The sequence below is a fragment of the Setaria viridis genome, chromosome 9, assembly GCF_005286985.2.
Source record: "Setaria viridis chromosome 9, Setaria_viridis_v4.0, whole genome shotgun sequence".
Lineage (NCBI taxonomy): Eukaryota > Viridiplantae > Streptophyta > Magnoliopsida > Poales > Poaceae > Setaria > Setaria viridis.
The window spans coordinates 44,034,489-44,055,569 of record NC_048271.2 but is presented as its reverse complement, the minus strand read 5'-3'; the positions used below and the strand labels follow the sequence as shown (position 1 = coordinate 44,055,569).

General features: G+C 44.2%; 3 protein-coding genes across 3 annotated transcripts; all 3 read right to left on the bottom strand.

The window, feature by feature from the left end:
• Positions 1-357: 357 nt before the first annotated feature.
• On the bottom strand, positions 358-7,575 carry LOC117836507 (nuclear pore complex protein NUP93A). Its single transcript, XM_034715947.2, has 15 exons — positions 7,356-7,575; positions 7,143-7,234; positions 6,945-7,011; positions 6,337-6,396; positions 6,172-6,261; positions 5,556-5,825; positions 5,231-5,326; positions 4,947-5,078; positions 4,269-4,322; positions 4,090-4,173; positions 3,580-3,666; positions 2,590-3,492; positions 1,596-1,777; positions 1,212-1,503; positions 358-658 (listed from the first exon to the last, which is right to left on the bottom strand). Exons 1-15 carry the CDS (start codon positions 7,485-7,487, stop codon positions 581-583), a joined length of 2,619 nt encoding a protein of 872 aa, XP_034571838.1. The 5' UTR covers positions 7,488-7,575; the 3' UTR covers positions 358-580.
• Positions 7,576-9,605: 2,030 nt separating this feature from the next.
• LOC117839973 (probable serine/threonine-protein kinase At1g54610) lies at positions 9,606-14,709 on the bottom strand. Its single transcript, XM_034720425.2, has 7 exons — positions 14,152-14,709; positions 13,728-14,012; positions 13,322-13,639; positions 12,416-12,643; positions 11,809-11,909; positions 10,566-10,683; positions 9,606-10,251 (listed from the first exon to the last, which is right to left on the bottom strand). Exons 1-7 carry the CDS (start codon positions 14,473-14,475, stop codon positions 9,970-9,972), a joined length of 1,656 nt encoding a protein of 551 aa, XP_034576316.1. The 5' UTR covers positions 14,476-14,709; the 3' UTR covers positions 9,606-9,969.
• A 2,301-nt stretch (positions 14,710-17,010) lies between these two features.
• On the bottom strand, positions 17,011-20,873 carry LOC117837412 (probable nucleolar protein 5-2). The gene is made up of 10 exons (XM_034717031.2): positions 20,742-20,873; positions 20,545-20,664; positions 20,386-20,427; positions 19,596-19,775; positions 19,355-19,519; positions 18,926-19,126; positions 18,548-18,847; positions 18,101-18,301; positions 17,885-18,019; positions 17,011-17,620 (listed from the first exon to the last, which is right to left on the bottom strand). The coding sequence occupies exons 2-10, from the start codon at positions 20,620-20,622 to the stop codon at positions 17,216-17,218; spliced, it is 1,707 nt and encodes a 568-aa protein (XP_034572922.1). The 5' UTR covers positions 20,623-20,664; positions 20,742-20,873; the 3' UTR covers positions 17,011-17,215.
• Between the last annotated feature and the right edge of the window lie 208 nt (positions 20,874-21,081).

Here is a 21,081-nt window from a genome sequence, read left to right as displayed (position 1 = left end):
GATCAGTAACTTGAAAAATGCAATTCCATGCGTACTCCGGGACGGTGGTCTAGGCACTCCCATGCACGTCTGCGACTTGCAACTTGCAAGCAGGCAGGCACACAGGCCGACCAACTGATAGAAGGCGCTCGTCGACGCATGTGCCCCAGTCCCAGTGCATATCATCTCACCCGTAGGCATCCTGTTTATAACCAAACAAAACTATGAAGAAAAAAACAGACAGCGTAATGTCCACCGTACAGAAACGAGAAATGCAAAGGGAAAAGCGAGCAACAATGGCAGTTGGATAATCTGAAGGCTTCGCCACCACGGGCCAGGGATAAGATAACCATCATAGTTTCCCGCAAAGGAAAGGGATAATCATAAGTGGCATTTTCTTTTTTTAAAAAAAATAAGTTTTACATTCGTCGCTCATTGCACACAAGATGGGCCGACAAACATGAGATCCAGTGCGTGCAAGGATAATACTTCCACGGTTCTACAGACCTTGTGTACTCAAGCAGCCAAACACCAAACAGTTCCGAAAACTTCTGATGAAGATTAGTCCATATTCTGGGCCACCTCTGAAACACAAACCACATTATATGCACTGTGCAACCTTCTGATACAAATCTTGTGGCCAATTCCGGCTCATGTTGTTTGCTACTAGGTTTGCAATCTGCGAAATTAGAAATGAAAAATGCATCAGAAAGTGAGGATTGCATTTATGTTTAGCAACATGTCATTATAGCGCCAAGTGCATCCGCAAAAGAAAATTTTAAACATGCATAGTTTACAAGTTTTTTTAAAAAAAAAAGCAAAATAGTTTACACTACAAATGAACAATATTACAGAAAACATAAAATACTGATATATCCCTTCATCTTCCCTCGAGATTAGTTGAAGCCAATCTGAACTAGTTTCCATTTTCCAAACAAAAATATCATTCCTTGTTTGTATGGTATTTAATTATATCCAAGTGAAAAAAAGTATCCATAACAACAGTAAGCATTAACAAGTGCCATGCCCAGAGTAAATTTCGACAAACGCCTCCTTTTTGGCTGGTGGTGGTGGGAAGAATGTGTACGTGCCATCAGGGGGTCACTAGGTATGTCGCTATGAGTTGAGCAGGTATCAGAATGAGCATAAAAGGGTTCACCTATTTCACATGGTTCAGTGCCTACATGTTCGTGACCTAGTCTGCTGATTAGCGAATGGAACACAAGAAATACCTTGGACTTGACAGCACGCAAGGTCCCGTCAGTATCCCTAACGTTGTCAATGCAATTCAGAGCAACCTTCAGGAGATCTGGTATGCAAGCTTGAACATGGGGTGATAAATTCCTGAAAATATCAACAGTCACATTTGGAGACTGGGGGTCCAAATGAAGGAATGGGAGCCTGATGGTTTCCCTCAAAGCATCTACAGTCTGTCCAGCTCGAGCTAGCCTATAAATATGGAGAATAGCTTCAAGCTGTCTCAGTACAGTTTGTTGCTCGGAAATAAGATCCTTGTCTTGAACGCTGCAAGCAAATTTCCACAAGACAAATTAGAAAACATTGGAACAGGACAAGAACCAGCACTCCACCTGTGCTAGGGTACGAGAGGAAATAACCTGGTTTCAGAAGAATATCTGGCTGTCTCCATAATCTCATTGCCAGAATGGATTAGGGCTGTAGCGCGACTCTCACCATCTAACATATTGCGTGCCATGGCACAGACAGCATCGGACAGGCACTTGTTTATTATCTGAAGTGCCATGGCAAAATCTCCTACCCTTTTATGAATTTCTACCGCCTGTCATGTGAAGGTGAACCAAAAATGAATCAATGCAGATCTGTAAAACACAAAAATGCGGGGCTCCCAGGCTGTATCCACTGGTGACTCTTTACAAATACCAATTTCCACAAAAGGCCAAAAAATCATCAGGATATAGATAGCAATCAAAATTGAGTGCAAACAATGGACACATCATATTTGATACACTAAGCATAACTTAGTCATGTAGTTCAATAATACTTTAGCAGCATATCAGTGCATGCATGCAAGAAAATAGAAAATACATGACTTTAAACTCATTACTGATATCAGTGCAGCATTCAAGCAAATTAATTAGGATTATACACAAGCCATTCTATAGCAGGTTAATGGCAGAACTGATGAGTAGCTAGGATAAATCAGATGGTGTTCTGTAAGAAACTGAGGGTCAGCACTCAGTACAGGATTTAAGTGTCACAATTTGGAATGTGGTCTGTAACAAGAATCTTTAATAATTCTCATAAGATCTTACTTTCAAGGCTCCAAAAATGATGTTTCCAACTACATGTTACATGATTAAACACAATAGCAGAAAAAGGGTTTATGCTTTCAAAAAGCTGCTACTAGGCCAAGCAACGCCTTAAGATTGATTTTTTCAATCAAATAATAAGCAGGCAGGCAAAAGATTTCAGAAGAAATATAATCCTATCATGAATACATAGCACTGATCTACAGAGCAACAAGATGAACCAGTTCTGCTGCCTTCCGCATATCTTGTTTTCAAAGTGAGCATGCAAAATTAATTCCAAAATACAAGAACAAAAATAAAACCTTAAAATAAATTTACTTACTTTGTCATAGAGCCCTGCCTCTTGACACCGATGGGCTGCTTCAAGTAAAAATTGCTGCCTGCTTCTCCAATCCATCATATACTTCTTTAGTTCCCCTTCTTCCCCCATTCCACTTGGACCAAGCAGAAGTTGTATGCCACCATCCCTTAGTAATATCTCCGTCAGGAGTTGCTTCAACATCAAACTTCGTTGTCGCTGCTGATCAGCATTCCCTTGACCAATCCATGATACCTCTCCTCCACCCATTGCAGCAGCAGCTTGCGCATAATACTCCAAGGCTAAATCAATATTGCCACTACGCAAGTAAATAGAGCCATACTGCCGTATTATGCTGGCAGCCTCTGCACAAGCATCCATGACACCTATCTTCTGGCCTGATCCAACACCATCAGGGAGAACACCATGATCAGCTAAAGCAATTGAAATATGCACAGCATCAACATGGTATCCATCCTCTCCAATTTCTTTAGACAGATAAAGAATTGCTGGGAGTAATTGGATGCTTAAAAACAGGACATAGGGATAGATTAAGGGATCTTTTCCACTCTTTGTATAATATGACGGCTCAAATTTGTTCAAGTAACTTTGCAGATCATCCAGTGTATAAGGCACCAAGCCTTCATTCAAAACACTAGAAGAAGATGCATTGTTGTGTTCCCGCAGAGCTGACAACTTAAACCACAAGAAATCCTCTATAGTATTAAAAAGCGTTGGCAGATCTTTTAGCAGTCTGTCAATTTGCCGTCGACAACCACAAATTATGGCATACAGCAGCAACTTCTTTCTGTCATAACCAGGACGCCCTGGTCGATCACCCATTCTGAGCATTTTATCACATTCCTCAGAAGCTGCCAGAGCAGTATCTTGCGATACGGCACCATTAGTAGAAATCCAGTCTGCAAGCTGTGGAAGAATATGTGTATCGGTAAGTCCCAAGTCCCCTATCACGAACAGTGATCCATGACACATTCATGATTGTAGAAAGTTTACCAGTGGGGCAAAGTTGTGGGCAGCACGAGATGATTGCGCAACTTGTCTTGCTTCATCATAATATCCGGTTCTCAAGCAGAAATAAATCTGCAAAGATGGCAATAAGTGAAGCTTCAAATCAAAGATAGGTGCACGATAGTACCAAAGTTCTACCAAAAGTGAACAGTGAAATACATGGATTTGCAATTGAAGGATTCATTCAACAAAGCTAACAAACCCAAGCACAGTGTACATAAGGAACTAGCAGCAGTCCTCTAAAAATGGGCCAATGTAAGACAATACATAAGGAACTAGATGCACCTTCTATTATAAACAAGAACTCACACTTAGATGCAGATTGCAGTAAGTCTAGAAATAACGCATTGACTACTGCTGTCGTTTACATTAAGCTGCAGTTGCAGCTAAACTAACCAATTTAATTGTGGGGTTCAATGAGCCATTAAATGATGAGAATATTGGTGTTGAATACAAAGTTCTTTCAATGTTATAAGTGTGCAAACAAAAACAAACCTGCTGCCAGGTTGTATCCACTGGAGGCTGTCTGCGTAGATCAGTTGCGTCGAAATCTAGCACACCTTGATCCCGCAGCCGTACCTGTCATGTCATAAGGACAGAAAATGCATTGGAGTGCAAATATTAGCACAAAAGCAACAGCAGTACTGCAGAATAGCATCAAACTCGAAACAAACCCGCATGAATGCCCGAATCTTCTGAAGATTGCCGACAGATCCACCAAGAGCAGCCTAAAACAACAAATCAAAGCATGGTTGATTATCAGGTGACGCAATGGGAGAAGCGTTTGCATGAATAGAGAACAGAAAAAAAATCCAATAATGGAAAACACAAGAACATATATGGTAGAATTTAAATCGCTACAAGAACTCATTGTAGTGGAGACTTCATGGTTTAGATGTAAAAAGGTGGACAAATAAAGCTTGAAGCGATTCACCATGTCAGTAAGGCACTAAGAGAGTGAATTGTCTTAACTTCTGAGTATATGATACCAACCAAGTGATATGCTCATGATACCAGAACTTATCACTAAATACTGTAGTACAGAAACTCCCAGAAAGAGCCACAAGCTGAATAGGTAGTGCCAGGATCCAGAATTTATAACTAAACACCTCGTAAAAAAATGTCCCACGGATATGCACTGAGTGTGTGTGAGTGCCAAATTTAGTTTTGTATAAGATAATCAACAGTAAAGCAGGATACCCCGCACTTAGTGGGATCAAACAGAATAGATATGCACCAAAATCATCACTACAAATCTTACATAACTGCACTTGAACAGCATACTCGACTTCCATAAGGAAACAAACTTGTGAATGAAGTAATCAGTAAAAGAGTAAAACAGAAATACTTACAAGAGCTGGATGGCTGTTGATTGTCTCAAGTATGTACTTTTCATGACCCCACTCGAGATGGCGTCTTGCACCTATCACTAGTGACATTTTTCTTGAAACATTTCGATGGGTCAACCCTTCCCCAACTAATGCCTGAATTAGATATACAACAGAAATACCAACAATAGAATAAGAAACAAAACCCAAATGGTGGAAGTTGCCAGGGCACAATACTGTTCTCCGAATAATGTATTGAAATGTAAGTGGAGATGAACAAAAAATGGTTACTAAGTCAACATTATTACCTGAATTAGATGCCACATTTTCTGCATCGTCACTGATTTTGTGCCAACAGCATCAACAGATAATGACTCATAAGCAGCCCTGAAAGCCGTAGCAGGCTAAGCAAAATACAACATTAATAAGCAGAAGCGGATTTAAGATGCTGCGTAAGAAAGATATTTTTTATGCTTTGATGATAACATCAAGGTTATACGAGAGAGGAACTTGAGCCATCAATCAAAATTGGCAAATTGGAAAATAAATTGTAGACGGCTGATATTTTTAATCTAGAAACTCCTTATGGCTGATAACATGTTGAATCTTGACATAGATGTAGAGGGAGCTTACATTAAAAGGTAGACTGCGTCCTCTAGCCTCATTGAGGTCCCTTACAACCCCAGCATAAACTGAAGATTTATTTTCAATAATAGTCTTGTTAGGTATAGGCATCACCCCTGCAGAGGGCAGGCCTGATGAAGCATGAGGACTCGAAGTTGATGGTGGCATCAAAGCAGGGCGAGCCAATCCACTGGTTGAGATATTCGTGTTTCTTTTGGGTAATGTAGAAAGCCGGCTTAGACTCTGCAAGAAGTCTCTCTTCTCTTTCTGCCAGTCATCCTACAGCAGACATATGATACAGTTATAAAACTCTGGGGCACCAACAAGCCGTTATTCTAAAGTTAAATGACCAACAGACAATGAAAAGAAAATGTAGAAATGTTAATTCTTGAACCATTATTAACAATAAGAATCAGGTTACAAAACTATTATAATCTAGGTTGTTGCCAGAAAGGTGCAGTAAAGCTGTCCAAACACAAACAAAATTAAGATAATAAAGAAAGTTGAATAGCCAATGAAACATACACCAATGCTGATCCAGGAAAGTGTCATCTAGAAGGTATTTGCGGCAGCTTAGCCCTGGTCAAACATAAATAGAACTCAATAGAAGGAAGAACAAACCAACCTCAAGAACTTGCATCATGTAGTTGTTAAAACTCCTTAAGTTGTCCTTTTGAGCTTCTTGGATGGATGAAACTATGGCCACTTCATGAAGCTGAAAACATATATTATGTTTGTACTCCATGAAAATCAGGTGACTGTAAACTAAGAGGGACATTTAAGTACTCACCTGCTGCAGGTACTCCTCAACAGAGGTTGCTTCAGATGGAAAAACATCCTCAAAGGTTGTCTGCAAACATCAAATTTAGACAAGATTTGCACGCATTAGCAGTCCAGCAAGTGATATTCAAAAGCCACAGAAGCACATATAGGAACACCACTGAAATGATACTGCGGTAAGGTTTTCTTCTGATCAATTAGGCATCTGTTTGGCAGAATTTACCACATCAAGTGCATGCACATTTAGGTTCAACACTCAAACTGGAATCAAAATGATGTGGAGTAAATCATATTCTGTATGATAAGGGATGAAAGTTGAATATTTTTATTGTAATAAACACGAGAGAATGTGTGATATTCATTCTCAAACTAGTTCATTATCAGCATGTTCAAACAAACAACATTCAGGATCCTAGATAGCAGCTTCCTGCTCAACTGGATAGTGATGCTACTGTAAATTCCATCCACTGTTCTGCTTCCGACAGACCTATCCTCTTAAACCACCTCAAGATGTCAAAAAACGAAATCATCAGCCCTACGTTAAACTTGACATATCAGTGTATGATACAGGGACCAAAATGCAGTGTTCCCAGCTCACTTGACACGCCCATCCATTACCTTGAGTTCGAATGACTTGAGATCCCTGGCGAGCTGCTCAGCATTGATCCCCTCGCGCGCTAGCAACCTGCAAAAGTACAACCGAAACCCTAAGTCCCCCCAAAAAAACTTGAAGTGGCACTTGCAATTCAGACGAAACAAGAGACTGCTCATGGAAGCTACCCAGGTTAATCAAGTGGGCTCCGGAGATCCATCTACCTGGTGGCGGAAAGCGACTGAGACGGCGCCTCGGCGCGGATGGTCTTGGCCTTGAGCTTGGTGGAGAGCGCCTCGAGCTGGTCCAGGTTCCTCTGCGCGAGGCGGAAACGAACCCGTCAGGGGAGGAGGCGAACACGCGTAACCTACGTCGGTGCCGAGCGAGAGAGAAGAAGCGGCGCGGGAGGAATCGGAGCACATCGCCGGGGCGCGCACCTGAAGGGGAGGGAAGTGCGGGGTGGGCGCGGCCTGCTCGAGGAGCTTGGTGGAGGAGTGGAGGAGCCCCGTCCACCCGCCCATCTCCGTGTCTCCGCCGCCTCCGCCACCGCTGCCGCCGACGCCGGCCATCGCCGCCGGGGGAGGAGGGTTTCGCTCGTGGTTTCGGGGGCGGAGCTTTCCGCCGCGGCGCTGGAGCTGTGGGGTTTTTGGAGTGCGCGGAGGGGAGAAGCGGTGGAGCGCTCTGGTGAAATGGTTGCTGGGCTGGGCTGGGCTCACGCGCCTCGTCTGAGATAGAGGTTGGATCATCGTTAGGCTTGAACGTAAGGCCCATTTCAGCCCATAATTCCAGTATTTTTTTTCTTATTCTTATTTTGTTTTTTTAAATATTTACAAGCTCGTTTTATGAAAGGGGGAAAAACGATTTGGATCGAATACACGAGCTGAAAAATCTGCACCTTTATTTAGAAATATATTGTAAATACTGTCGGTGCTTTGGTTAGTGAATCTGATAAAGTTGCATATCCACTAGCTGCGTTTGGCTGAAACTTGAAAGTGCCTCGATGAAGCCAATCCACAGTTGGGGGACTTACCGTGTGTTTGGTTTGGAGATCAGACGGGATGGGTCGATTCTATCCCAATTTTTTGGATGGGATCGTCCCGACTCGTGTTTGGTTGACAAGAATGAGTTCGTCCTATTTTTTTGTTTGGTTGGAGGTACTCAAGTAGATGGGATGACCACCGTTTTCAACTTCCGTTAGCTACCGTCAGCGGGCCCCACCTATCATTGTCACGAGTAAATCTTCCTCCGTGTGACAGCGGCTAGCCACGGGAGCTCCGGCTGCGCCGCCTGCCTCGAACCTCGGCCGCGCCACCTGAGGACTTGCCCCCGCCGGCCTCGTGCCCTGGCCGCGCGGAGCTCAGGACCCAGCTGCGCCGCCCTCGTGCCCTGAGCACCGGCCGCGCCGCTTGGGGCGCTCGCCCTCCAGCCCCGAGTCGCCGCCGGAGCTTACCCCGCCAGGCTCGGGACGCGCCGCCGCCAGAGCTCCCCCCACCCCCAGCTGGACGTGCCACCGCCGGAGGTTCCCCCGCCCGTCACCAGAGCTCCCCCCGCCCCCCAGCTGGACGCGCCGCCACCCGTGGGCGCCCGCCCTTGAAGCTCGATCCCGCAGCAGGAGGTTCCCCCACCCTGCCGCCAGATCTTCCTCCGCCCTCCAGCTGGACGCGCCGCCGACCGTGGCTGCCCGCCCTCCCCTCGGGCTCTAGCGCGCCGGCTCTACTGCGCCGCCCCTCGCAAAACCGGCGGACGGTGGACAGACGACGCGTGACGGGGGCGAAGTGGGATGCCCCCATCCGCTCATATTTGTTGGACGAGGGCGTCCCGGATCTTTGCGGTATATTCCCTTGTAGGGATGTCCTTGTCCCACTTGTCTCCAAACCAAACGCGGGATGAAGTGGGATCATCCCATTCCCTCCCACTTCATCCTTGAAACCAAACACACCCTAACTGCTTGTATCGGAGAGTTGGTAGCCAACGATTTAGCTGAGCTCATGACTCGTGAGTTATGGAATTTATTATTCGATAATGCTATGGAACGGAACGGATGTCCGGAATTTTAAAAAAATCAGACGCTCTGACACATGTTGCATTAGTTAACCATTGATGTTGTAACTATTGTTTCTATACATGAAACATATTGTTCATGTTCCGACGTAGTCATTTTTACATATTATTTTTTTATGTTGCAAACAGTGACCACTGATATTGCACTAGGTATTTTTAATATTTCGTCGTAGCTGATGGAAAGACGTCTAAGCGCGAGCAGCGCCATATATTATTTCTATATATTTTTTCCCAAAAAGTCCTACCATTAGTTTACAACTCTAGGTATGATCACATGATTCAATATTTCACTGGTTTTTAAGGGGGTATCAAATGAACTGGTGTTAACAAAATCAGCTCCAATCATATATACCAGTTGGGGCACAACCTTTACAGATCAAAACTAGAGCCAGTTATAGCCGAGTCACCAAAGTTCCACATCACCATTTCTACAAGCTATGCTCAAGCTGATGTCCTCAACTGACACAATGAATTTCAAATTCAATCTCCCAAGCTGCAAAGGATATTCAAACAAACTCCGCATAATGAATTTCAAACTTCAAATTCAATCTCCCAAGATACATTACAAATGGGACATTTAACAAACTCCAAAGCGATGTGGGGCAGTTCATCAATCCATTAAAGTCTTCATTGAAACTACCGGTCGAAAATTTCCATTGATTTGCTGAGAACCGATGATTATATAAGGTAACAGAGTGTTACAATGTAATGGGGTGTACCAAAATGCTAGAGACCTAAAGCTTCCACTCAAATGAATCTAACATCAAACGCAGCTGCTTCATGAGCAGGAAAGAGGACCTAATGTACAGAAGTACCTACTGCAACTCCCTCCTCAGCCTATACAACGATGTCCAAAAAAATCCTCACAACAAGTAACCAACAAACTAATTATCGTTGCATGCCTTGTTTGAAAAACTGTGTGCAGGTACCACCACGGGGTGTTTCTCCATGTTGAAGTCTCTTTACCAACGAATATCGATCCTTAGGATCTTACCGAGCACGGGCAGTGGCTGGTTGCTTCGATGAGCGTGACTTGTGCTTCCGCTTTTGGTTTGCCACTGCAGCAGGATCAGCCAATGGCCCAGACCAAGTAGGCACAGCTCCTTTCTCGTAAGTGAACACAGTACTGAAGGAAGACGGGTCTGGGGGTTCGTATAATGGGTCCATATGATTTGAAGAATCTAAAGGGACGCCAACCGCGCCATCTTGGTGTGGGGGAGGGAACTTTTCACTCTTGCTTTTAGCATTTGCATGAGTGACGAACCTTCTTTTCTGTAAAAAGAAACGAATAAGCACAAGTCAGCAATACTGCACATTATGTTTAGGATAGTATGGGCTGCCTTTTTGGTCTTTTGGACCGTGGCTGATAAAAAGCAGAGGACCTATCCTGAGAAATAAAGTTAGTCTACTTGGATGTAGGATATAATTTAAAATGCAGAGTTTAAGTGAAAGGGCTGAGACTGAGCAAGTGGTTGCACCACCTCAGAACATTGAACAACTCTATCCTAAGTTTATCTTATTAACCTCTAGAGAAACCATGTCATAGAAACAAAATTGTACCAGAAGTATAAGTTCATTCAACATACATCAATATTTACTTGAAGTTCAGCATTTGCCTCTGGAGCTGGAACTGCCTTAGGTCGATCACGTGTTCTTGTCTTCTTGGATCCATCACCATTAGCTCTACCACCAGCAGCTCTTAAACTGTTGATCATGGTGGATAAGTGAGGTAGCATCATAGTGGTGTCAGAAGTACTCAACAACTAACTGACACTAGACCACAAACAGGAAGATGGGTCAAGGGTAGTGCTAGGATATTTGGCTACTAGCAGATATGTGGACATGTAATGAGTGAAAAATCAGTCAGAAAAATGAAGCAGTAGTTGTCTTTTGACTCAATTATGAGGCCTATCAAACATATTCAACAAGTTACTAGAAATCCAGGAGTTTTGGCACCATTACAAATACGGCTGCTTTTAGCGCAATTATGCCACTAAAATTTTGACCACAATGGCTTTTGAGACAAGAAATACCTATTACTTTTGTAGCATAAATTAGTACTGCATTTCATGCCCTTTAGTTGCATTCTATCCTTTTCCCCCTTTTTTCAACTTAGATATTAATATCAGAATACCAGAAATTTTCTGGGTCAATTTAACTAGATAAGTTTTTGCGCTCACATTTAACAGCTGAAAGGAGGACGAGACTCTATTTACATTTACTCAATCATGATGGTACTATTGTACAACTTTTGTTTTTAACCATTAGCAACTTGTGGTGACAAGTGAGTAGCCGGAACTCTTTCAGATGTAGATCCAAATATCCAATGCCTAATACTGTGTTTGTTTGTTTGTTTCAGCCACTAGACAGCTTGTGGCCATGAAACCTTCTGATAGTGTGCACTCATGTCTTTTTCTTGCCGATAATAAGCACTCACCAAACGTGGGACCCCACACTAATATTATACTCAGGAATTCTGAATAAAAAATATCTTATATGAACAATTCAAAATATTGAACATGCAAATGTACATATGTTTTAGGTTAGTGAGGCAAATGTTGATGAAATATGTGTGGTTTCAGATTACAAGAAAACCGAAGATAAAAATAGCCAGCACTGGTTTATAAAAGGTGATTAATCTAGCCCATTTATGATTTTTTTGTGTAAGGTTAGTACTGTTACCCCCACAAACCACACATATAGACAGCAGCTATGCTCATTGCATGCACTCGTAGATCAACAAAATTGTGTTATTGTACCCTCAATGGAGATAAGTCTATGACACCTTAGATCATCATAAAAACTGAAACAAGTGTCAAGGTGACAAACCGTCTGGCTTCTTCGTCTCTTCGTTTTGCATCTATTTCTTTGCTTGGAGGGTATTTTGGGAGACTTGACGGTTCACATGCGAAAGGTTCAGTTGTAAAGAACTGCATGCATAGAAAGTTAACAGAAGGAATTAACACACTATGCCAAAAAAGAATATGCTACAAAAATATAATGTGTAACAACAGTGGAAATCTGGATTGCTATCATATCAGGTGCCAGAAACCCCTACTACCTCTGCTACCCTAGATTCATGTTGGATTACGGTGTTTCTGGAATTAACCATACGATACTTTAATCCCAATGGAATCATGAGAAACTGAGAATCATGGTCTGAGTTTCCTCATACTGCACAAAGAATTGATCCAGTTGTTTTTGGGATGTGCGATACAAAGTCAGCACATTTACAGTAGCTACGGATGCCTGCAAGTTCAGTATTGAACCTAAATTTAGACCAATGGTTACCGTTGCGCCAGCAAAAGAAATTTTCTCATTAAATTGTTAAAAAATTATAATATTGTGTTTCCGAAAGATAGTAATGACTTCAACACAAATAAGAAATTCCAAATGTTTTGTGCCAGCAAATAGGGCTAGCTGGATAGGAACTTACATCACTTCTTAATGCAGCCGTCGCTGTTAACCGATCAGCTGGATCAATTGCAAGTAGTGTCTCAATCAACTGCAGTGCTGATTGCGGAAAATCTTTAAATGTCTCTCTTATTCGCCTTTTGTATGGCTGCTGAGGCTTAAATATTGTCGCGTGAGGCAGCTTCGACTTTTTCCAATATTCTTCTGTTGGGGAGCCGCATAACTTAAAAATTTTATGCAGCTGTTCCACCTAAAAGTGGCAGACATGAATAGATCAGTGAAATATGGAAGATAAATGCAGTTGCTATTCATCAGGTTGGATAGTATGGATAACAATAAGTGCACAAACAGTGTAACAGGTCACAATTGACTCGGTAACAGAACATTGAACGCAACCGCAAAATGAAAGAAAGCATGGAAATTCTCAAAATAAAAGGGATAGAAAGCATTGGAAATGAATGCTGAAACATATGACAATAGGATCAGAATTTTAAGGCAGATTAAGGCTTTCACGTGGTACATTGCTGGACAAACAATTTCTATGCTGGCATGATTCAGTTAGAGCGGCTAGTTATAGAGAAGAAACTAAAATGGCGTTCCTAAAGAAATACAAAATGATTAAAAAACAAGGAATCTTCCTCCTGTGATTTCTTCTGAGTCCTCCTCACAAGTCCCAATACTATGATGTACAAGGGTGTTTTCAGTTTTCACATGGGTCAGGAACAAGAAGCAAACGTGAGCTCTAAACAATTCAGTGCAGCGCCATTACCAATGGTGCCAGAACAGGCAAACTCAAATTGGAAAATTTTATAGAAATCTACAAGTGAACTACACTAAGTCCTCAACTGAGGTCTAGTTTAGCTGGAAATCAACCAAATGTAAGGCATGTCTAATTGATATATTGGACAGGTAAGCGTATAATGCTAACCTCTGTTCGTCCCGGCATAATTGGCCTCCCAGCCAGCAACTCAGCCAGGATACACCCTGCGCTCCACAGGTCCACACCCACCCCATAATCCGTCGCACCTAGAAGCAGCTCCGGCGGCCGGTACCATAGGGTCACCACCCGGCTCGTCATCGGCTGCTTACGGTCTGGGTCGAAGAACGATGCCAAACCAAAATCGGCAATCTTCAGCATGCCATTGTTGTCCAAAAGCAGGTTTGAACCCTTGATATCGCGGTGTAGCACCCCTCGGTCGTGGCAGTGCTCCAGACCCGACAGCAACTGATGCATGTAGCACTTAACCTGCATTTCATTCATACACTGTGAGTCCGTGAAACGGATGGCACCAAAGGATGCAATTCAGAAATGGTGCGGGGATCTCGGAGCTGGCCTGTGGCTCAGTGAACTTGATGTCCGGGCTGGCAGCGAGGCCGGCGAGGTCGTGCTCCATGTACTCGAAGACGAGGTAGAGGCTGCAGGACATGCGGGAGGTGACGAGGCCGTCGAGCTTGACGACGTTGGGGTGGTCGAGGCGGCGGAGGATGAGGATCTCGCGCGCCATGAAGCGGACGCTCTCGGGCTCGAGGTTGTCGAAGCGCACCTTCTTGAGCGCCACGATCTTGCCGCTCACCGTGTCGCGCGCCTTGTACACGTTGCTGTACGTGCCCTGCCCGATCTGCCCGGCGCCGCCCACGAAAGATGCGAGCATTCGTCAGTTCCTCCACTTACGCCAATGGCAGCCGCCAGACGCCACGAAGCTGGCGGGGGGCAATGAATGGGAGAGCGGAGGCGGAAGCGAGCGCGCGCGGGGGTACCTTGTCGATCTTCTCGAAGGAGTCGGCGCGGCGCGGGGTCCAGCCGTCGATGGCCTCGCCGGCGACGGCGGAGAGCCAGGCGGGCCAACCGGCGGCGACCTGCTCCCCGCGCGCCCTGTTCGCGAAGCTCCCGCCGGGGGCGGGACGCGACGAGCGGGAGCGCCTCTCCCGCCGCGCTGGCTTCTCCGCCGGCTGCTCCGGCTTCCCGGCAGCAGTCGCAGCCGCGGCGGCCTCCTGCGGCGGCGCGGGGGCGGCCGGCTCGGGCGGCTGCGGCGGCGGGCGATCGGGGCTGGGCGCGGAGGGGCGGCCGTGGACGCAGCCCATGGAGGGGGGTCGTTGGTCACCGGCGGCGGCGGCGGCGCATGGGGGGTGGGGACTGGGGAGTGAAGTGGAGCGGGAGGACCGCGCCGGGGGAGGGAGGGGAGGGGACCGAGCTGGCTGTGCTTTGCTGTGCTGTGCTCCGGAGGAGGGTTTGACTCCGCGGCGGCGGATGGGTCTCGCTCTGGTTTGTCTCGGTGTCCGTCCGGATCATGTCACGCATGGATGTGGATGTGCTCATGCCATGCCATGTGACGCTGATAGAGCCATACAGGGAGACTGGGAGAGGGAGGAGGGTTGCGTTAAAACGTGAGCACACTTTTTGCCTGCAACGGAAGGATCGCCTTTACCCGAATTTTACTTTAAAAATGGCCCGTTGATTTTGCTCGGTTAGACTTTGGTTTGGTAGCTTTATTTTTGTGTTTCCTGCGTAGCTTTGACTGTGATCTTTGCTTGACTTTTCAGTCTCTTCGTTTTATTAAAGAATTTTTTATTTTTTTTGTATAAAGCTGTGATAAATAATGAATTTAATATAATTATAGATAAGTGTTTTTATATGAATCTTACGGTATTACTGTGTGTCATAAAATTATATACTTCCATCTGGGAACATAAGAATTTCTAGGTTAAATTATCTTAGGTTGGTTCACTAAGCTTATAGAAAAGATGACAACTTTTATGGTATCAAGTTAGGATTGGATCCATTATGAAATAAGTTTTTCTAGTATAGTTCTTTGATACCGCAGATGTTACTACTCTTCTACTCAAATTTGATTAAATCCAAGAAGGTTTGACTTATGCAATAACAAGGTATGCTTATATTTTTTTAACAAGAAATATTAATGAAGTAGTTTTTTTCCACTCCGTCCAGAGGACTATGACCCTGTTTGTTTGCCCCTATATTATATAACCTGGATTATAGTCCAAAAGTAATAGGGTAAATAACTATCTATGGATCACTTGGGATCACAAATAATATCTGCCCAACTTATTGAGATTATTTGTGGTCCTATGGTAATTCTCAAGTGTTCTTTTACCATAATATCGATGACTCATATTCTTGATTGTATAATCTACATGGAGTATAATTTGGAACAAACACATGATCCATAATCTTGATTGTATAATCTACATGGATTATAATCTGAAACAAACATGATCTAACTGAAACTAAGGGGGCGTTTGGTTCCCTTTGCTTATTTTTAAGCAAGTGTCACATCAATGTTTAGATACTAATTAGGAGTGTTAAACGTAGGCTATTTACAAAACCCATTACATAAGTGGAGGCTAAACAGCGAGACGAACCTATTAAGCCTAATTAATCCATCATTAGCAAATGTTTACTGTAGCAACACATTGTCAAATCATGAACTAATTAGGCTTAATAGATTCGTCTCGCCGTTTAGCCTCCACTTATGTAATTGATTTTGTAAATAGTCTACGTTTAATACTCCTAATTAGTATCTAAACATTGATGTGACACTTGCTTATTTTTAAGCAAATGGAACCAAACCAGACCTAAGTGAGTAAAGAGACCCTTTCACGGCCTACCTACCCCCTAATTAGTTCTTCCTCGTGTAAACACATATGGAATTAGACCACAGGAGAAGTCCTACCGGAGAGACATCCTAGGAGGCCAGGATGAGGATATACCCCTGCTGCCACGTTTCGCTGCTTGCAAGAGCGGTTGCTTGGGCTTCTCGGCAGTCGGCACGAGCCATTGCTTGCCATGGCTGTCAGCTGAGCGGAGCGGATCGTTGCTTTGACCATGAGAGAGCATCTGTCCCCCGTTCTTCACGCGAACCACGAGCATCCATCTGACTGTCCGTTTGTTGATGTCACTAGATGACCAGATCTTTGCTTTCTCGCGGACAGCAACAGCTGATGCAACCTTTTCGGACCAACTGCCGCTGTGCTTCACCAGAAAAAGGCACCCTGCTGAACTGGTCCCTGGAGCACGGAGCAGGGGTTCCTGCGAAATCAAATCTCAAAAGAAAGTGATGGTACATTGTTGAGGAATTATTCACCTAATGCTCTGCTCCTCAGCAATGGTCGTCGGATTTATAATGGTGTAATGCATGGTTGGTTTCCAACTTCTCTTTGGTTGATTCGAATCGGCCGCAAGTTGGAGTTTAGGTAGATGATTTCAAACACCACGTAGGAAGTTTTCAGCCAGCGTTGCCACGGCATGGCTTGTGCCTTTGGTTTCTAGCACAACACATGCTAAACATGGCGAAGCAAATAGTGGACGGTGAAGCTCCTCTCTCACATAACAACTTAACAGGATTCTATTTCTCTATTCAGAGACCCGTCTCTGCTTTTGGGTTAGATTGTTAAGAGTGTAACAACAAATGAAACACCGATGCGATGGAACGAGAGTGGCAGATAACTATTGTCAAGCAGCTGGTGACCCAATCTGTTCCAGTCTTCCAGGGATGCCATCATGCCAAGTACGAGAAACCAGCGTCCCTCCAGCATACTACCAACGCACAGATTAAGCACAAAAGGATCTCTCAGCCACCTAGTAGTTACCAATCTCAGTTCATCAAGGATGACCAATCATGTCAATTTGAGACAGCGGCACCAAAATTTAAGTTTCATCAATCGTCCAGATCGAGCTAGTACTTGAAAACAGGGGTTCCAAAAAAAACTAATCTCAGCATGGTTACTAGCCTGCAATATCCATTTTACATAACAGCGAGTCCCAACCTTGAGCACCTTGGCTCTCCCTTCTCCAGTGAATGCCTCACTCATCATCAGCGTGCTTCTTCTTTTTCTTCTTGTCTTTCTTACCAGAATCTTCATTTTGCATTACAACATCCTCACCATCCATATCAGATTTCTTCTTTTTCTTCTTCTTCTCGCCTTCGGCGGCAGCCACAGCAGGCTCCTCGCTCTCCTTGGACTTCCTTTTCTTTTTCTTCTCACCATCAGCAGCGGCCACTGGAGTCGCCTCGGTTTCCTTGTCCTTCTTCTTCTTCTTTTTCTTCCTCTCCTGATCACCATCCTCCTGGATTGCTTCCGCTGCAGGCTCTGTTGTCTGTGCAGCCTCCGCCTCATGATGTTTCCTCTTCTTTGAAGCCAATTCTGACTTCTTTGGTGTTTCTTCAGTGGATTGTCCTAGTACGACATCAGTGGCAGGGTTGTATGTCTAAAACAAAAGCAAAACATCAGTCAAATGACTTTTAGAACTCAAACACCACCCCCCCCCCCCCAAAAAAAAAAACAATGGCAACAAAAAAGGTGTTCACGTAAGGATACACCAATGGGATCTTTTTCGCTAACAATAAAGCAATCCAGTACTAGAACAGTCCATTGTATTGACCAAGATGGCAGTGAAGAGTAAGCAACTGTCCGTTAAATAAAAGGTTTCTTATCATATTTTTCAAGGAAACAGAACCATGACAAAGCTTACCTTAGCAGGAGTAATTAAAGCCCCAGCTCCCTTCTTCCGGTCCTTTTCATACACTTCTATCTTAGGCTTTCCCTTTGTGGAACCAGCAGATTTCCCAAATTCTTTGTTCTCCAGAACTTGAAGCCGTGTCTCAAGCTGTTCAATTCTCACTTATGTCAGAAGACAATCTATTGTTTGTATTATAAAAACTAAAATTGTTTTCGACAGTGCAGATACCTTGAGTCGACTCTCAGTGCCAATGGAGTTGTCCTCACCATCACCAAGGGCATCACACCGTATGGCAAGAGCAGTTTTCGCAGCAAGAGAACGAGAGATCTTTCCCTTGTGCTTTTGAGATGCCTTGCCAATTAAGGATGCATGGTAGATGAGGCCGTACTTAGGTGTAGCATGCTTCGTCTTTAGAGCTCTGAATAAAGCCTGGACAGAATACAATTTTCAGTTGCTTAGTAGAGAAACCAATTCTAGCAGACAACAAAAAGAAATAATCTCATTCATGCCACCGATTGATGTCACTACGAATTAGGATATCAAAAAAAGAGGGCACAATTTCGTGTGTCTTACTGATATACGCTGTCGACGCACATTTAGAAGAGCAGGATCACAGACAGAAAAAGAACAACGAATGAAAAACCGTTTTCGAAATCATCCACAAATAGTACGCACCTTCTCTGCACCGAGTATCTGGATTGTGCTACCAGGCTGCTTGGCTAAATTTACCAAACTGCCACCGTGCGCAATAAGGCGAGCACCAACTAATTCACCCACCAGTGCGGTCAGATTGGGAGCAATAGTGTTCATCCTGCTTTTTAAATAGTCAAACAGCTGGGCTCTGTACTCAGAAAGAGCCAACACTTGATCACATAGCTCTCTGATATTTAACAAGTCAAGGTCGCTAACTTCTGTTCCCATGGATATTACTGCCGCCTCCTTTATCTGTGCTTCCACCTCTTCATCTGACAGTATCTGTGAACAACAGAGCTATTACTAAGCAGTTTGCTTCATAGGCATGTAAATAACATTGAGAAATGTCCACTCATTTACCTCAGAGAAATCAAGGTTGACTGCATTAGCTCTGTCGCCCATCATCTTCACAACTTTTGCATACTGTATGTTATCTGTGACTATTTTAGTGAGCTCAGGAAAGTGCCAACCATACCATTCACGAACCCTCATAGCATAAGTGTTAAGCTCTTTGTCAAGATCATCCAATAAGCCAATGGCCTGAATGATCATGGTATCAACCTGTGGAACAAAAACAATGGTGGTCATCTCACTTACACGATTCCAAATGGGTAATTCACAAACAACAACCGTAACTAGCCAACACAAAAGATGTTCTGAATGTGCAAAGATATAGCACCAAAGGGCAACAAAAGAGTAAAACACACGGATACAGTATCCATGTTCATGTGAAGCAGCAAGTGATGGGGCAATAAAAAAAGCCAGAAAGTGAGCACATATCGGACTCACCTTATCAGGACTGAACTTCAGCTTATACCTAGACAGGCTGTGGGACAGTCCCAGGCTCATCGGACCAAGTTCTTGTGCACCCAGCCCAGTTATAAGCTCAGTGAGCTGATTTCTCAGCCCTCTCATCAGCTCCATCACAGCACTATTGTGAAGGCAGTCAATTTTCTGCATGAGCGCAACAATACTGTAAGGAGGGCCAGTCATTCTACAAACAAATTAAAAACCGAGGAACACCACCGACCAGCTTTTCCTTTATAGCATTTCCAAGCTTGGAATCAGCAACAGCTAATGTTTCACCCTCACAGTGCTTCTGCAAGAACTTGCGCAGACCCTTGCTAGGCTTGCCATCAATAATCAGGGTCGCAGCAGACAGAGCGTCAGATGTGTTCTCAAACTTGTTGAAAGCCTTAAGCTCAACCACCTACACAGAAGTTCATAACTACTAGTCAGAAAAAGAAAACTGGATGTATAAACACAAAGAATATAACGGGAGACAATATCATAAATACCATAAAAGCTGAATAAGTATTCTGCATTTGAACAAAACCAGTTTAATGTTGGTACACGCACAGACAAAACAATCTTCTAGGGAGTCTGTTCTAGAGGTGATATGCATCATTACCACCTTCACCCAGTATAGGCACATAACATGTATCAGCAGGAAATAGTAGTTCCTTGAGGAAATAGTATTCTCTAGGCACTTTGCGGCTTAAAGTTGATATGTTCAAAATACTCCCTCCAGTCTCAATAACTTGTCGATTCCGACAAAATGACTGAACTAACTCCAGGCAAAATCCTCCAGTCAGAACGACATGTATTTAAGAACAGAGGGAGTAGCTTACAAAAAAACACATTGTGGAACATATTCAGCTAGCTACCCATATTTGTAATGGCGAAATCTAGTATTCCGCCAGGGTAAAAGAGTTACATTGACATCAATACTTTAAAAAGACAAGGGCACAATGTCATAATGTGCCTTGATAAAAGGAAAACTCGTTTGCCCTTTGAATGTTAATAACAGAATCACTAACCCTTCTCGCCGAGTCGGATGTCGTGAACTCCTTCCATAGATCCTACAAGCACAAATAGAAGACAGAACACTGTTAGTTCAATAACCAAGCGCGGAGCAGAGCAAACTTAGCAAACCCAATTAAAACCGGAATTAGAAATTTGAAGCACCGACCACACACCTCGACCTTGTCGAGCTTCCCCTCGTCGAGCACCTTGAAGAGGGCGAACCCCGCGGGGGTCTCGAATAGCACCAACATATCCTCCTAGAATCAGTAACCTGCGACTATCTCAGCCGAAACCTGCATCCAACGCACGCCCACCGAACCAAATCAGACCGAGAAAAGCATGGCTGCTGAGATGCCGGAATCCGTCAAACCTGGGGGGATTCGGCGGTGGAGAGGACGAGGCGAATAGGGGCTTCGCCTGCGGCGGCCGGGGAGACGAGAGGGGGCGGGTGGGGAAAAGGGAGGTAGCGGCCGCAAGGGTTTTAGCGCTAGGGCTTGGATAAATTTATACTGGACTGGAGGAAGGAAGGGGCGCGGTGTCCCATCGCACCGTTGGTTCAGCGGGGCAGGGGTGCTCTGCCGTTGGATGGATGGTCTGGGGTTTTAGGTCGTGGTTGGAGTTAAGGCGACTCTGTCTGTCAACTTTTTGCATTGCAATTGCAACAACTCAGATTATAAAATTAGAAACAACTGTGAGGGTTCATAAAATTC

What these genes read in the sequence shown, in the direction of transcription:
- LOC117836507 (XM_034715947.2), bottom strand. Translation starts at nt 7,487, where the DNA reads ATGGCCGGCGTCGGCGGCAGCGGTGGCGGAGGCGGCGGAGACACGGAG. An exon ending in CGCACTTCCCTCCCCTTCAG is followed by an intron (nt 7,235 to 7,355) that starts GTGCGCGCCCCG and finishes CGCCTCGCGCAG; the next exon opens with AGGAACCTGGACCAGCTCGA. An exon ending in AGGCAGGGCTCTATGACAAA is followed by an intron (nt 1,778 to 2,589) that starts GTAAGTAAATTT and finishes TTCACATGACAG; the next exon opens with GCGGTAGAAATTCATAAAAG.
- LOC117839973 (XM_034720425.2), bottom strand. Translation starts at nt 14,475, where the DNA reads ATGGGCTGCGTCCACGGCCGCCCCTCCGCGCCCAGCCCCGATCGCCCG. An exon ending in TCAAGTTCACTGAGCCACAG is followed by an intron (nt 13,640 to 13,727) that starts GCCAGCTCCGAG and finishes AATGAAATGCAG; the next exon opens with GTTAAGTGCTACATGCATCA. An exon ending in AACTTCAAGTAAATATTGAT is followed by an intron (nt 10,252 to 10,565) that starts GTATGTTGAATG and finishes TTCTTTTTACAG; the next exon opens with AAAAGAAGGTTCGTCACTCA.
- LOC117837412 (XM_034717031.2), bottom strand. Translation starts at nt 20,622, where the DNA reads ATGTTGGTGCTATTCGAGACCCCCGCGGGGTTCGCCCTCTTCAAGGTG. An exon ending in GGAAGCTCGACAAGGTCGAG is followed by an intron (nt 20,428 to 20,544) that starts GTGTGTGGTCGG and finishes TTGTGCTTGTAG; the next exon opens with GATCTATGGAAGGAGTTCAC. An exon ending in TGAAGTTCAGTCCTGATAAG is followed by an intron (nt 19,127 to 19,354) that starts GTGAGTCCGATA and finishes TTTGTTCCACAG; the next exon opens with GTTGATACCATGATCATTCA.